The 14,029-nt window shown below is 47.2% G+C and overlaps 1 protein-coding gene across 5 annotated transcripts in view; it reads right to left on the bottom strand.

Annotated features, from left to right (window-relative positions):
• The window catches only part of SLC7A9 (solute carrier family 7 member 9), a 31,873-nt gene continuing 17,844 nt past the window's right edge, over positions 1-14,029 (bottom strand). For 3 of the 5 annotated variants that reach the window (XM_039467120.2, XM_039467121.2, XM_074386597.1), the window contains exons 10-13: positions 10,918-11,014; positions 8,841-8,990; positions 3,493-3,667; positions 99-188 (exon numbers count right to left, since the gene is read on the bottom strand). In XM_039467120.2, the coding sequence (XP_039323054.1) occupies positions 124-188; positions 3,493-3,667; positions 8,841-8,990; positions 10,918-11,014 (487 nt within the window). In that variant the 3' untranslated portion in view covers positions 99-123. Of the gene's footprint in view, positions 189-3,492; positions 3,668-8,840; positions 10,496-10,917; positions 11,015-14,029 lie in introns of those variants that run through there. The other 2 variants (XM_039467119.2, XM_074386596.1) reach the window with 2 other exon arrangements.

The raw sequence follows: 14,029 nt of genomic DNA, 5'->3' as shown, positions 1-14,029 counted from the left end.
GTAACAATATTATAAACATCTGAGTATATTTTATTCATAAGAAAAAAATCAAGAAGAAATAACCACAAATTTTGCTTAAGAAAATAAATTCAGCTTTGACTTAGCTACAAGAGATGGAGCTTGTTACTCAGGTTCTTCCTCCGGTGGGACCACTTCCATGAGCATCTGAAGGTGCATGGTAATCGGCTCTGAAATAAGAGTCAAAAATGAGTGGAATTAGAAGACCGAAATTCAAAAGCTTCACTGGGGTTGTGGATGAGAGTGACATTGTTCTCATTCCTTGGGGAAGTGTCACCTAGACCTTGCGCTTGGGGGATGGCCGGTGTTTGGAGCTAACCAGAACCATCCTTTGGTGCCGCCCTGGTGCTCTGGAGGTAAGTTACTTCCTCTTAAAGAATTCGGAATTTTATTGCCACCAAACAGCTTATACTCTAGGAAAAATTTAAATGATTATGTGTATACATTTACTACCACAGACCAAGAGTTGGCTATTTATTCTGAAGTCACTGTGACTGCATTTTGTTTAAAATACAGATTGCTTGGTTAAATATTCTAGAGCTGAGAAATAAGACATATTTTATACCATTAGGCTACAAGTTATCCTGGGTAGATTCTGTCAGTATAATCAAATCCAAGTTCAGTGGCACGGGGGAAATGGCTGTTTGCTTTAGATTTTCTTTCTATAGAAGTGTGCCTGCAACCTCTCTCCTTCTCAGCTGAGGGTTTGGATCCGAGTAAGGAGGTAGGGGTAGGCCTAGTGCAGTGGCTCACTCCTGTAATCCCAGCACTTTCTGAGGCTGAAGCAGGAGGATCGTCTGAGCTCAGGAGTTTGAGACCAGCCTGGGCAACATAACGAGACCCTATCATACATACATACATACATACACACATACATAAATGGATTTTTAAAAAGAGGTGGGGTTTGTAGGGAGCTATTTCAGGAAAGGAAAATTCCCGGTGGTCTAACATAACCATATCTTGCTTTTGTTTCCACTTTGTTATTCAACATGAAATCGATTCTCTCCCTTGGTTACAGCACCATTGTCAGGTAAGCAAGGGTCCCGGGGTTCACAGAGGTGGTCGTGGAGGTGGGGAGAGAATCGGGCACGTGCCCAGCCTGAAGAAAGGCACTAGAACATCCCTGTGAGTGGGGTCTAGAGGCCCTGGCAGCTTTCCTGCCTTTTGGTTGGGTTTCACACTTTCCTGGCTTGTGTATTCCCCCAAAATTGCAGGAATAGAAATAAAAACCTCCTAGGAATGTCTGGAGGGGTGACTGCTTACACTTTTCAGTTCAGTCAAGCTGAACAGGAGAAAGGAGCAGGCTTTTTTTCTTTTTTTTGAGATGCAGTTTCGCACTGTTGCCCAAGCTGGAGTGCTGTGGCTCAATCTCAGCTCACTGCAACATCTGCCTTCCGGGATCTCCGCTCACTGCAACGTCTGCCTCCTGGGTTTAAGTGATTCTCCTGCCTCAGCCTCCAGACTAGCTGGGATTATAGGTGCCCACCACCACGCCCGGCTAATGTTTTGTATTTTTAGTAGAGACGGTTTCACCATGTTGGCCAGGCTTTTGATCACATTCACTTAATAAATCTTAAGTGGCTGTTTCCGGCTGCCACAGCCAGAATTAAATTGTGCACAGCCCAATTCCTGTCCTCAGGGAGCTCCTGGGAGAGGAAGAGGGAGAGGATCAGGAAGACCAGGAAACAGATCACCTCACAGCCTCGTGAGCATGCCCAGGAAGTCTTAAAGGCTTTTTATAAATGGGGTTTTCTGTAGTTGAATCTGCACTGTATAAGATAAAAACTGTGAATATAGTACAGACTTTTTTAAAGGTGTAATTCAGTTTCTCTTGATATACTTTGACACAAGTGCTTTCTTTTCAAAAGCAAAGTGGCTACTGTAGCCAAATTTATTTATTTTATTTTATTTTTTTTTGAGACGGAGTTGCACTCTTGGTACCCATGCTGGAGTGCAATGGCGTGATCTCGGCTCACCGCAACCTCCGCCTCCTGGGCTCAGGCAATTCTCCTGCCTCAGCCTCCTGAGTACCTGGGATTACAGGCACACGCCACCATGCCCAGCTAGTTTTTTGTATTTTTAGTAGAGACAGGGTTTCACCATGTTGACCAGGATGGTCTCGATCTCTTGACCTCATGATCCACCCACCTCGGCCTCCCAAAGTGCTGGGATTACAGGCGTGAGCCACCGCGCCCGGCCTGTAGCCAAACTTTTAAACAATTGTCCTAAAAGTGATGAGGGTCAGGACTGCTAACTAATGAGCCCCATGCCTTTGGCATCATTAGAAGGCTTGGACCCCGGCCCAGTTCCCCAGGGCAAGTCCATGACATTTTGGGTGTCTTTGTGATGCTGCCAGGCCTCTTAGATGACGTCTGCCTATCAGGCAAAGGAGAATGGTGTTTCAGAATGAGGCGCATGATAGTGGGAATATGCGTAATTGCTACTGAACCTTGCACTAAAAAGTGGCTAAGATAGCAACATTTATGTTGTGTGTCTTTTGCAATTAAAAAGAAAATGGGACCAGGTGTGGTGGCTCATGCCTGTAATCCCTGAGCTTTGGGAGGCTCAGCCTGACGTCAGGAGTTCGAGACCAGCTTGGCCAACACGATGAAACCTTGACTCTACTAAAAATACAAAAAAAAAAAAAAAAAATTGTGGTCACTTGAACCCGGGAGGCAGAGGTTGCAGTAAGCTGAGACTGCGCCACTGGATTCCAGCCTGGGCAACAAGAGCAAACTTCCATCTCAAAACAAAAACAAAACGGGCCGGGCGAAGGGGTTCACATAATCCCAGCACTTTGGGAGGCTGAGGCAGGCAGATCAGTTGAGGTAAGGAGTTCAAGACCAGCCTGGCCAACATGGCAAAACCTCATCTCTACTAATAATACAAAAATTAGGCCGGCATAGGGGCAGGCACCTGTAATCCCAGCTACTTGGGAGGCTGAGGCAGGAGAATCCCTTGAACCCAGGAGGCAGAGGTTGCAGTGAGCTGAGACTATGCTACTGCATTCCAGCCTGGGCAACAGAGTGAGACTGTGTCTCAAAAAAAAAAAGTTGCAGTGGCTCAGGCCGGTGGTAGTCCCAGCACTTTGGAAAGCCAAGGTGGGAGGATCGTTTAATCCCAGGAGTTTGAGACCAGTCTGGGCAACCTAGCGAGACCCTGTCTCTACAAAAAATAAAAAAGATAGCCAGGTGTGGTAGTGCATGCCTGTGGTCCCAGCTGCTTGGGAGGCTTGAGCTTGGGAGTTCAAGGCCATAGTGAGCTATGACCATGCCACTGGCACTTGAGCCTTGGTGACAGGGCAAGACTATGTCCCTGCGCCCCCACCCCCAAGAAAAACCAGAAAATGCTGTTTTCTCTCCCTACTCATTACAGGTGAGACACTGTGACAGAGGTCTTGGAGTCAGGACGGGTGAGGACGCCATGCCTGCCTGCACCTCACAGAAGCCAGGCAGTCCTTCTGTTGGTACTTACTTGAGATTTTCTGAGCCCATCCAAACTTGAAGTAGACAAACAGGAAGTAAAATATAAGGCCGCTCAGGATAAACAGCACACAGTAGAGGTACTCCCACTCGGGTTTGCTGATGATCGGAGCCAGAACCAAAAACACGGAGATGAGCGTCACCAGGACAGGGATGACTATGGGCACCTGGAGGCAAAAACGGTAGGCTGTGGCCATGGGCACTCGTTTTCTTTTGAAATTTTTCACTTAAAATGATATAAAGAGAGTAGGATGAACTCCATGCACCCCTGCTACAATTTCAGTAATTTTCATGTAATTTTGCCAAGCTTATTTCATCTACTCCACCTTTTTTTTTCTTTCTTTTTTTTTTTTTGATACGGAGTTTTGCTCTTGTTACCCAGGCTGGAGTGCAATGGCCCAATCTCGGCTCACCGCAACCTCCGCCTCCTGGGTTCAGGCAATTCTCCTGCCTCAGCCTCCTGAGTAGCTGGGATTACAGGCACACATCACCATGCCCAGCTAATTTTTTGTATTTTTAGTAGAGACGGGGTTTCACCTTGTTATCAGGATGGTCTCGATCTCTTGACCTCGTGATCCACCCGCCTCGGCCTCCCAAAGCACTGGGATTACAGGCTTGAGCCACCGTGCCCGGCTACTCCACCTTTTTAAAATTTTCTTTAAAAGAAATTACGGGGCTGGGCTTAGTGACTCACACCTGTAATCTCAGCACTTCGCGAGGCCCAGGCAGGCAGATCACTTGAAGTCAGGACTTGGAGACCAGCCTGGCCAACATGGTGAAGCTGTCTCTGCCAAAAACACAAAAATTGGCCAGGTGTGGTGGTGCTCACCTGCAATCCCAGCCACTTGGGAGGCTGAGGCAGGAGAATCGCTTGAACCCGGGAGGCGGAGGTTGCAGTGAGCTGAAATCATGCCACTGCACTCCAGCCTGGTCGACAGAGTGAGACTCTGTCTTTAAAAAAGTTAAAAATCGCTTTTTTTGTTTGTCTACCACCTTTCTTTTCCCTAAAATATAAGGAAAATATCAGACATCTTGTGATTCTACCTGTACAATATCCAGTATGCATCTCTACCTGAAGAGGACTTTCTGTTCTTATCCTGCTTACCACCCTGTCTCCTTTTTTCTCTTGTCGCCCGTTTGTGGAGAGATTGGATGCTTCCCCTATGCAGTGTTCAGTGGGCGCTTTCCCTGGTTGCCTCCTCCTGGTGCCATTTAACTTGCTCCTCCATCTCCGGTATTTCCTACAAACTGTTAGATTTAGGGACAAAAATGCTTCACCATCGGAGCAGTGCCCTTCCTTCCGTGACACACCACGAGACATGTGATGTTTAATTGTCCCACCTTTGAACTGCTGAGGTTGACAGCAGGCCCAGGGCAGAGGAGCCGTTTAACTCCACTGTTACACATTTCTCCAACAATTTTTCATGGTTTTAGAGTGAAACTGAAGATCAACTGTTGAGGCTTGGTGGCTCACACCTGTAATCCCATCACTTAGGGAGGGCGAGGTGGATCACCTGAGGTCAGGAGTTCAAGACCAGCCTGGCCAACATGGTGAAACCCCATCTCTATTGAAAATACAAAAAAAATTAGCTGGACATGGTGGCACGTGCCTGTAATCCCAGCTACTCGGGAGGCTGAGGCAGGAGAATCGATTGACCCCGGAAGGCAGAGGTGGCAGTGAGCCGAGATTGCGCCATTGCACTTCAGCCTGGGCCACAATAGCAAAACTCCATCTCAAAAAAGATAAACTGCTTAAGGGTTTTAGCATCCACTGATAATCATTGCCTACTTCATTATTTCATCAGGGGTTGGAAAATGGTGATTTTTCTAATTTGTCATTCCTTCCTTAACTATCTGAAATGCTATATGAAGCACTTCAACTTTCTGGTTATTCTAAATCGCAGTTTGTACGGGAAAGGCAGCATAAATGCTCTATGCTCTGCGTTTTCAGAATGACAAGTTGGACCCCTGAGACCTCCAAAGGCAACTCAAACCCGTGGGTTTTTCTGTACGTGGTGAGTTTTAGTCCATGGTAGTCACTGTTCACATTGTTCAGAAGGTCCTGTGCCGGGCAGCAGAGCCCTTCACACTGTCCTGGGCTCTGCGGGTGGAACACCAGTGCTCTTCAAAAGCCTCTGTTTTCTGGGTGACAGGAAGTGCCAGACCTGGGTTTTCATCCACCTCTCCAGAGAGCTTTGTTTCCTTTTAGCAGGAAATGGCATTTAAAGACCATAATCTGGAGGCCAGGTGCAATGGCTCACGCCTGTAATCCCAGCACTTTGGGAGGCCAATGCGGGAGGATCACTTGAGCTGAAGAGTTTCCGACCAGACTGGACAACATGGTGAGATTCCCATCTCCACACACACCCAAAAATGCAAAAATTAGCTGGATATGGTGGCGTGTACCTGTAGTCCTAGCTACTCTGGTACCTGAGGCAGTGGAATTACTTGAGTCCAAAGGGTCAAGGCTTTCAGTGAGCCGAGACCGAGCCACTGTACTTCAGCCTGGGCAACAGAGCGAAACCCTGTCTCCAAAACAAACAAAACCTAATATCAATTCTGATAATTCTTTTCACTGTGTGGTTATATTACCTACTTGTTATAGAGTAAGGTTTCCTTCCATTTGTTTTTCATTTTTGAGATTCACCTTTTCCTTTTTAATTTTGTTTTCTAATAGAATTTTTTACTTGATTTTGCTTTATCCTCCCATTATTTCTTTTTGAATGAAGACACGTGAAGAAACGCACACATTCGTCTTTCCCTACTCTTACATAAAAGATAGCAAATAACAATTGTGCACCCTTTTTCCTTGAATATATTCCAGCTAGTATGTCACAGTAATATATGAGGTTGTTAATCATTCGTTTTTACTGCTGTGTACCACTGTTTTAGACATGCCACAGTTTATTCAACCAGTCCTGTATAAGTTGACATTTGGGTTGTGTTGGGCATCTTGCTGTTACAATTAATGCTGTTGTCAATGACCTTGTGTATATTTTGTATTTCTGACAGTTTCATTTCGGGATAGATTTCCTCAAAACAGGATGGCTCATGCCTGCTAGATGTTGCCAAATCTCCCTCTATGGTGGCTATGCCATTCGTATTTCACTAACAGCGTGTGAGCGACCACCCTCTCATGGCCTCACTGCAGTCAGACTTTTGGCTGTCTGGCCATCTGACAGCCAGAAGCAGAGTTCGGTTTGCTGGATTTGTTTTGTTTTCATCTGTCAGTGTCATTGCATTTTTCCTTCCCCCTGCCCCGCTCCCACCCTGAGATGGAGTCTCGCTCTGTCCCCCAGGCTGGAGGGCAGTGGCGCGATCTCAGCTCACTGTAACCTCCGCCTCCTGGGAACAAACAATCCTCCCGCCTCAGCCTCCCAAGTAGCTGGGATTATAGGCATGTGCCACCATGCCCAGCTAATTTTTGTATTTTTAGTAGAGCCAGGATTTCACCATGTTGGCCAGGCTAGTCTCAAACTCCTGACCTCAAGTAATCGGCCTGCCTTAAGTTTCTTTTTTATTAGTTCCTTTTAAGTGTTGGGATTACAGGTGTAAGCCACTGCGCCCAGCCGGAATTAATGTACTTTTATGTCCTATTTCTCTTATTTCTTCTTGGACCCAGAAGTTTTTTCTTCTGTCGGTTATTTTTTTGGTTTCCTTCCTTTGACCCTCTGTTTTCTAGCATGTTCCTTTGTTCTTATGTTCTTTCTTTTCTTTTTTTGAGACGGGGTCCCTCTCTTGCCCAGGCTGGAGTGCAGTGGCACAATCTGGGCTCACTGCAGCCTTGACCTCCTGGGCTGAAGCTGTTCTTCCACCTCAGCCTCCCACGGAGCTGGGACTACAGGCATGCACCACCACGCCCAGGTACTTTTTGTAGAGACGGGGTCTTGCTGTTGCCCAGGCTGCTCTTGAACTCCTGGGGCTGACCTTCCTCCCTTGGCCTTCCAAAGTGCTGGGACTACAGGTATGAGTCCGCACGCTCAGCCTGTGTTCCTTCTTTTCCTTCTTGCACACTCTTTATTTCTGAAATGATTTTTTTCCCTAACATGATGTTCTGAAGTGCCAGCGGGACATGTCCTCTCTGTGCAGCCCCTTCCCAGGCGAGAGATTCGTATCTGCGGGCTCCAGCTCCTTGACCCTGACGTGCTTGCCAAAGGCCGTGTCCTTGGGCTCTCCGGCCGTTGTTTCTCTTGCTATTGGCTTCAGTGGCCCCTCTGTCCTCCTGGAAAGGAGTTTTTGTGGGGAGTTTCTGGGGTCCTCAAGGGCTTAAGCCACTGCAGCCCTGCTCCACCACCTCCCCTGGGGGGTCCTCCGATCTTCCCACTGAGAACCTCGCTCCAAGCATGCCCTCCCTCCTAGGGACACGTGGGGCTGGAGCTAGTGGGCATCCAGTTGGTGGTGAGACCTGATTTCCTCAATTTGTGTTGATGATGTTGGCTGAAGGGTTTCTCCTTTGCTATCCTACAGGCTGCTTCTGTTTCTAGGGGGGATTTTTTGCAGATTACAAGTCTATGCTACCATGATTTTGCCTGCGATAACTTGACCGTGTGGGTCTGCCCAGCTCCAGGCAGGCTGTGCCATGACTCAGCTGATGCCAGAGACTTGTCCATAGTCAAGACACAGGCCAGAAAGGACCACTGGACATATCTCTGAAAACAAAGTCCTAAAGCTAAAGATGGTAACCTTATTCTTGTCCTAGTTACTTAAGCCCTTAGCTTACCTATCTTTTTCTTAATGTCTGTCATCATAAGAAATAAATAGCACAGCTGAGAGAGAAGTGGACCTCTCTGGTTACAGAGGCAGGCCGCAGGTATTCTTGATCACTTAAAAAAAAATGAATAATAAGGCCGGGCGTGGTGGCTCAAGCCTGTAATCCCAGCACTTTGGGAGGCCAAGGCGGGTGGATCAAAGTCAAGAGATCGAGACCATCCTGGTCAACATGGTGAAACCCCGTCTCTACTAAAAATACAAAAAAAATAGCTGGGCATGGTGGCGCGTGCCTGTAATCCCAGCTACTCAGGAGGCTGAGGCAGGAGAATTGCCTGAACCCAGGAGGCGGAGGTTGCGGTGAGCCAAGATCACACCATTGCACTCCAGCCTGGGTAACAAGAGCAAAACTCCATCTCAAAAAAAAATAAAAATAAAAAATAAAAATGAATAAGGTAGCTCATTGGATCATAAACTATTCTATGAAGAGTAAACTCCATTCTAAAATATTTTAAAAGAATCAAGTCAGATTGGAACTAGAAGGCATGCCCCTAGCATTTGAAAGAGTTACCTCTATCTCATTCATTACAAAAAACCCAAAGCCACTTGTGACTTCCGGGAATCTTAGCTTACCTTGATCGGCCTTTCCAGGTCTTTCTTTTTAAATCTCATCACAATGAGTCCTAGAAACGTCATGCCATAAAAGAGCCACGAAGCAAAGCTGAAATAATTGACTAACGAGTTTATGTCACCAGGGATGATATAAATAGTTGCTATGACACCCTGATAGAAAGAAGAACGAAATCATAGGTCATTAGTACACAAAACACTGTTGTCATGTCACAGAAGACCGAAGCAGCAGTTTATCTTGTGATTTTGGCATGAGAGGAACTTCCTAGGCATCCCTCGACAGTTGGGGTCAAACTGACTTTGGCTATGATAGCTCTTTTCTATGAAGCCTGCAGAAAATACCTGCGAAATTTCTGAATCTTTGAAATTGTGATTTTAATCTTTGAAATAGTAGGTTGGTGCAAAAGTAACTGCAGTTTTTTGGGGGAATTTTGTTTGTTTTGGAGATGGAATCTCACTCTGTCACCCAGGCTAGAGTACAGTGGTGCCGTCTTGGCTCACTGCAATCTCTGCCTCTTGGGTTCAAGCGATTCTCCTGCCTCAGCCTCCCGAGTAGCTGGGATTACAGGAATGTGCCATCACGCCCAGCTAATTTTTGTATTTTTAGTAGAGATGGGGTTTCACCATGTTGACCAGGCTGGTCTCAAACTCCAGACCTCAGGTGATCCACCTGCCTTGGCCTCCCAAAGTGCTGGGGTTACAGGCATGAGCCACCGTGCCCGGCCAGTAATTGCGGTTTGTTTGTTTTTTTTTTTTTTTTTGAGACAGAGTCTCGCTCTGTCACCAGGCTGGAGTGCAGTGGCGCGATCTTGGCTCACTGCAACCGCCGCCTCCCGGGATCAAGCAATTCTCCTGCCTCAGCCTCCCGAGTAGCTGGGACTACAGGCATGCACCACCATGCCTAGCTAGGTTTTGTATTTTTAGTAGAGGTGGGGTTTCACCATGTTGGCCAGGATGGTCTCAATCTCTTGACCTCATGATCAGCCCTCCAGGCGTGAGCCACCGCACTCAGCCCGTAATGCCGTTTTGTAATGGCAAAAACCACAATTACTTTTGCACTAACCTAATACTGTATGTATTAATATTATATCTGCTTCATACTTGCGAATTTTCCTCACAGAGCGTTTTCAGTGTGGGCCATGGCCCTGGACTGGAAGCTCAGGTCTACTCGTGGTCTGTGTTAGTTGCGTGGCCCTGGAGTGGCATTTCCTGGCTGTGTTTTACTGTCTTCAGAGTGATAGGGCACAGCGGTTCTCCTCTGGGGGAGGGGTATAGACCACCCCTGAGGCTGGGAATGTGGACGGTTGCTCGGTGCCCAGAAAATTGCACCAAACAAGGACTATGCACCACGGAGCAGCTCCCATCAGAGGATGTCAAAGGGGTGGCCACACACAGTGGCTCACACCTGTAATCCCAGCGCTTCAGAAGGCTGAGGTGGGTGGATCACTTGAGGTCAGGAGTTCGAGACCAGCCTGGCCAACATGATAAAATCCTGTCTCTACTAAAAATACAAAAACCAACCAAGCATGGTGGTGTGTGCCTTTAATCCCAGCTGTTCTGGAGCCCAAGGCAGGAGAATCGTTTGAACACAGGAGGCAGAGGTTGCAGTGAGCCGAGATCATATCATTGCACTCCAGCCTGGGTGACACAGCAAGACTCTGTCTCAAAAAAAACAAGATGTCAAAGGGCATTTATTGTACAAGGATCCAGTGACTTCTCAATCATTAGACCATAATGAGAGGCGGTTGTCAGTAACCTCCTGGTAAAATGTCTTACCCTCCTTCCCTGTAAGCTAGTGGACTTTTATATAGGGTTTGTTACCGGGGTCGAGGCACAGACAAATGCACACAGAGGCACTGAGGGCACAAACCATGCCTTCCATGGATAAATGCCGACAAAGGAGCAGTTATTGGGTACATTGTTTGGCTTGTCTTGGGATTCTTTCTATATCCTTTTGATGGCAAGGAATAAGCCCATCTGGGTCATTTGGAGGCCACCGGGCTTAGCAGGGCAGGGCTACTCCCCTGTGGATGGAGGGCCCCTGCCTTGAAGATGGGCTGTTAGCGGGACTCGTACTCACGTAAAAGATGATGGCAGGGGCTGGAGTGAGGCGCTTGACACTGATGTAAGAAAGCACTTTGAGCATGTGGCCCTCCCGGCCCGCCACGTAAATGAGTCTGGAAAATAATGACATGGGAGTCTGCTGACCGGAGTGCAGGCTGTCCGTCCAGAGCCACCGAGGACGTGTGCTCCAGAGTCCACTAAGGAGCCCTCGGGAGGCTCAGGAAGGTTGCTGAGCACGCACCTGGGCTACAGATGAGGCTCTGTCCGCAGGAGAGAAGTAGGTTTTGGCAGAGTGAGTGAGGAGGTTAAATGCACTCAAAGAACAGGTGCAGTGGCTCACAGTTACAATCCCAGCAAGTTGGGAGGCCAAGGCGGGAGGATCACCTGAGCCCAGGAGTTAGAAAGCAGCCTAGGCAACACAGTAAGATCCCATCTCTACAATAACTAACATATATTTTTTTTAATTTACCATTTCTTTGTGTTGGGAATATTCAATATCCTCCTCTAGCTATCTGAAGCTATATATTAATATGAATGTGAGCTATAGCCACCCTGCAGCGTGTAAAACACTAGAACCTATACCTCCTGTCTAGCAGTAATTTTGTATCCTCTAGCAAGTCTCTCCCTATCTCTCCTTCCCTCTAGCCTTTTAAGCCTCTGGTATTCTCTGGCTAACCAGAATTTCTTGAAAAAGTTACCATAATTAAAAATGTGAGCCACGCACAATGGTTCATGCCTGTAATCCCAGCACTTTGGGAGGCCAAGGCAGGTGGATCACTTGAGGTCAGGAGTTTGAGACCAGCCTGGCCAGCATGGTGAAACCCTGTCTCTACTAAAAATACAAAAAATTAGCTGGGCATGGTGGTGCATGCCTGTAGTCCCAGCTATTCAGGAGGCTGAGGCAGGAGAATCATTGGAACCTGGGAGGCGGAGGGTGCATTGAACTGACATCACATCATTGCACTCCAGACTCCAGCCTGGGTGACAGAATGAGACTCTGTCTCCAAAAAAAGAAAAAAAAAATACTGAAAAAGGGAACCATCCATCAAGAAGATATAAAAAATGAGAGCCACAGCCAGGTGTGGTGGCTCACACCTGTAATCCCAGCACTTTGGGAGGCCAAGGTGGGTGGACTGCTTGAGGTCAGGAGTTCAAGACCAGCATGACCAACATGGTGAAACCCCATCTCTACTAAAAACAAAAAAAATTAGCCACGCATGGTGGCAGGTGCCTGTAATCCCTGCTACTCCAGAGGCTAAGGTCGGAAAATTGTTTGAACCTGGGAGGCAGAGGTTGCAGTGAGCCGAGATTGCACAACTGCACTCCAGCCTGGGCAACAGAGCAAGACTCCATCTCAAACAACAACAACAAAAACAGGAGTCCTTAAAACATAGAAAACAAAAATTGGCAAATTATCCAATCTGAGCACAAGATTTCAACATTACAAGTTACAATCGTGATCATATAAAAATCTACACGTAATTACAGAATACACATTATTTTTAAGACCATGGGAAACATAAAAATAGCAGTGAGCTACGATGGGCATTTTCAAACTTCTAAAGAATTGATGCCTGGCGCAGTGGCTCATGCCTGTAATCCCAGGACTTCGGGAGGCCAAGGTGAGTGGATCACTTGAGGTGAAGAGTTCAAGACCAGCCTGACCAACATAGTGAAACCCTGTCTCTACTAAAAATACAAAAATTAGTCAGGTCTGGTGGTGGGCATCTGTAATCCCAGCTACTTGGGAGGCTGAGGCAGGACAATCACTTTAACCTGGAGGTGGAAGTTGCAGTGAGCTGAGATTGCACCACTGTACTCTAGCCTAATTGACAGAGCAAGACTGTCTCAGAAAAATAAAATATAAAATAATAAAAATAAATTGATACCAGGCCAGCCACTGTAGCTCATGCCTGTAATCCCAGCACCTTGGGAGGTTGAAGTGAGAGGATTGCTTGAGGCCAGGAGTTTGAGACCAGCTTTCACATCTACAAAACAATATTAGCCATGCATGGTGGCACATGCCTGTAGTCCCAGCTACTTGAGAGGCGGCGGGAGGATCACTTACGCATAGGAGTGTGAGGCTGCAGTGAGCCATGACTGTGTCACTGCTGGAGTGCACTGGTGTGATCTCAGCTTGCTGCAACCTCTACCTCCCAGGTTCAAGTGATTCTCCTGCCTCAGCCTCCTGAGTAGCTAGGATTACAGGCATCTGCCACCATGCCCCACTAATTTTTTTATTTTTAGTAGAGAGAGGATTTCGCCAGGTTGGCCTTGAACTCCTGACCTCAAGTGATCTGCCCACCTCGGCCTCCCAAAGTGCTGGGATTACAGGTGTGAGCCACTGCACCCAGCCTTGGGTATATATTTGAATGAACTGAAATCTGTATGTCAAATATCTGCACTCCCATGTACCTCTGGGTATATATTTGAATGAACCGAAATCTACATGTCAGAGGATCTCCACCAAGATGACTGAATAGGAACAGCTCCAGTCCGCAGTTGCCAGCGAGAGCAACGCAGAAGGCAAGTGATCTCTGCATTTCAAACTGAGCTCTGAAGGGAGCAACGGATCTCCCAGAACAGCACTTGAGCTCCAATAAGGGACAGAATGCCTCCTCAAGTGGCGCTCTGACCCCGTGTATCCTGACTTGGAGACACCTCACACAGGAGAGCTCTGGCTGACATCTGGTGGGTACCCTTCTGGGATGAAGCTACCAGAGGAAGAAAGAGGCAGCAATCTTTGCTGTTCTACAGCTCATGTGGGTGATTCCCAGGCAAGTAGGGTCTGGAGTGGACCTCCAGCAAACTCCAGCAGACTTGCAGCAGAGGGACCTGACTGTTAGAAGGAAAACTAGCAAACAGAAAGTAGTTTGAACATCAACAGAAAGGACATCCACTTAGAGACCACATCCAAAAGTCACCAACGTCAAAGACCAGAGGTAGATAAATCCATGAAGATGGGACGAAATCAGCGCAAAAAGGCTGAAATCTCCAAAAACCAGAATGCCTCTTCTCCTCCAAGGGATCACAACTCCTCATCAGCAAGGGAACAAAACTGGATGGAGAATGAGTTTGACAATTGACAAAAGCAGGCTTCAGAAGGTGGCTAATAACAAATTTCTCTG

Source organism: Saimiri boliviensis, chromosome 14, assembly GCF_048565385.1.
Source record: "Saimiri boliviensis isolate mSaiBol1 chromosome 14, mSaiBol1.pri, whole genome shotgun sequence".
In the NCBI taxonomy this organism is placed as follows: Eukaryota; Metazoa; Chordata; class Mammalia; order Primates; family Cebidae; genus Saimiri; species Saimiri boliviensis.
The sequence above is the reverse complement of the archived record's forward strand: the minus strand, read 5'-3'. Positions and strand labels throughout refer to the sequence as shown.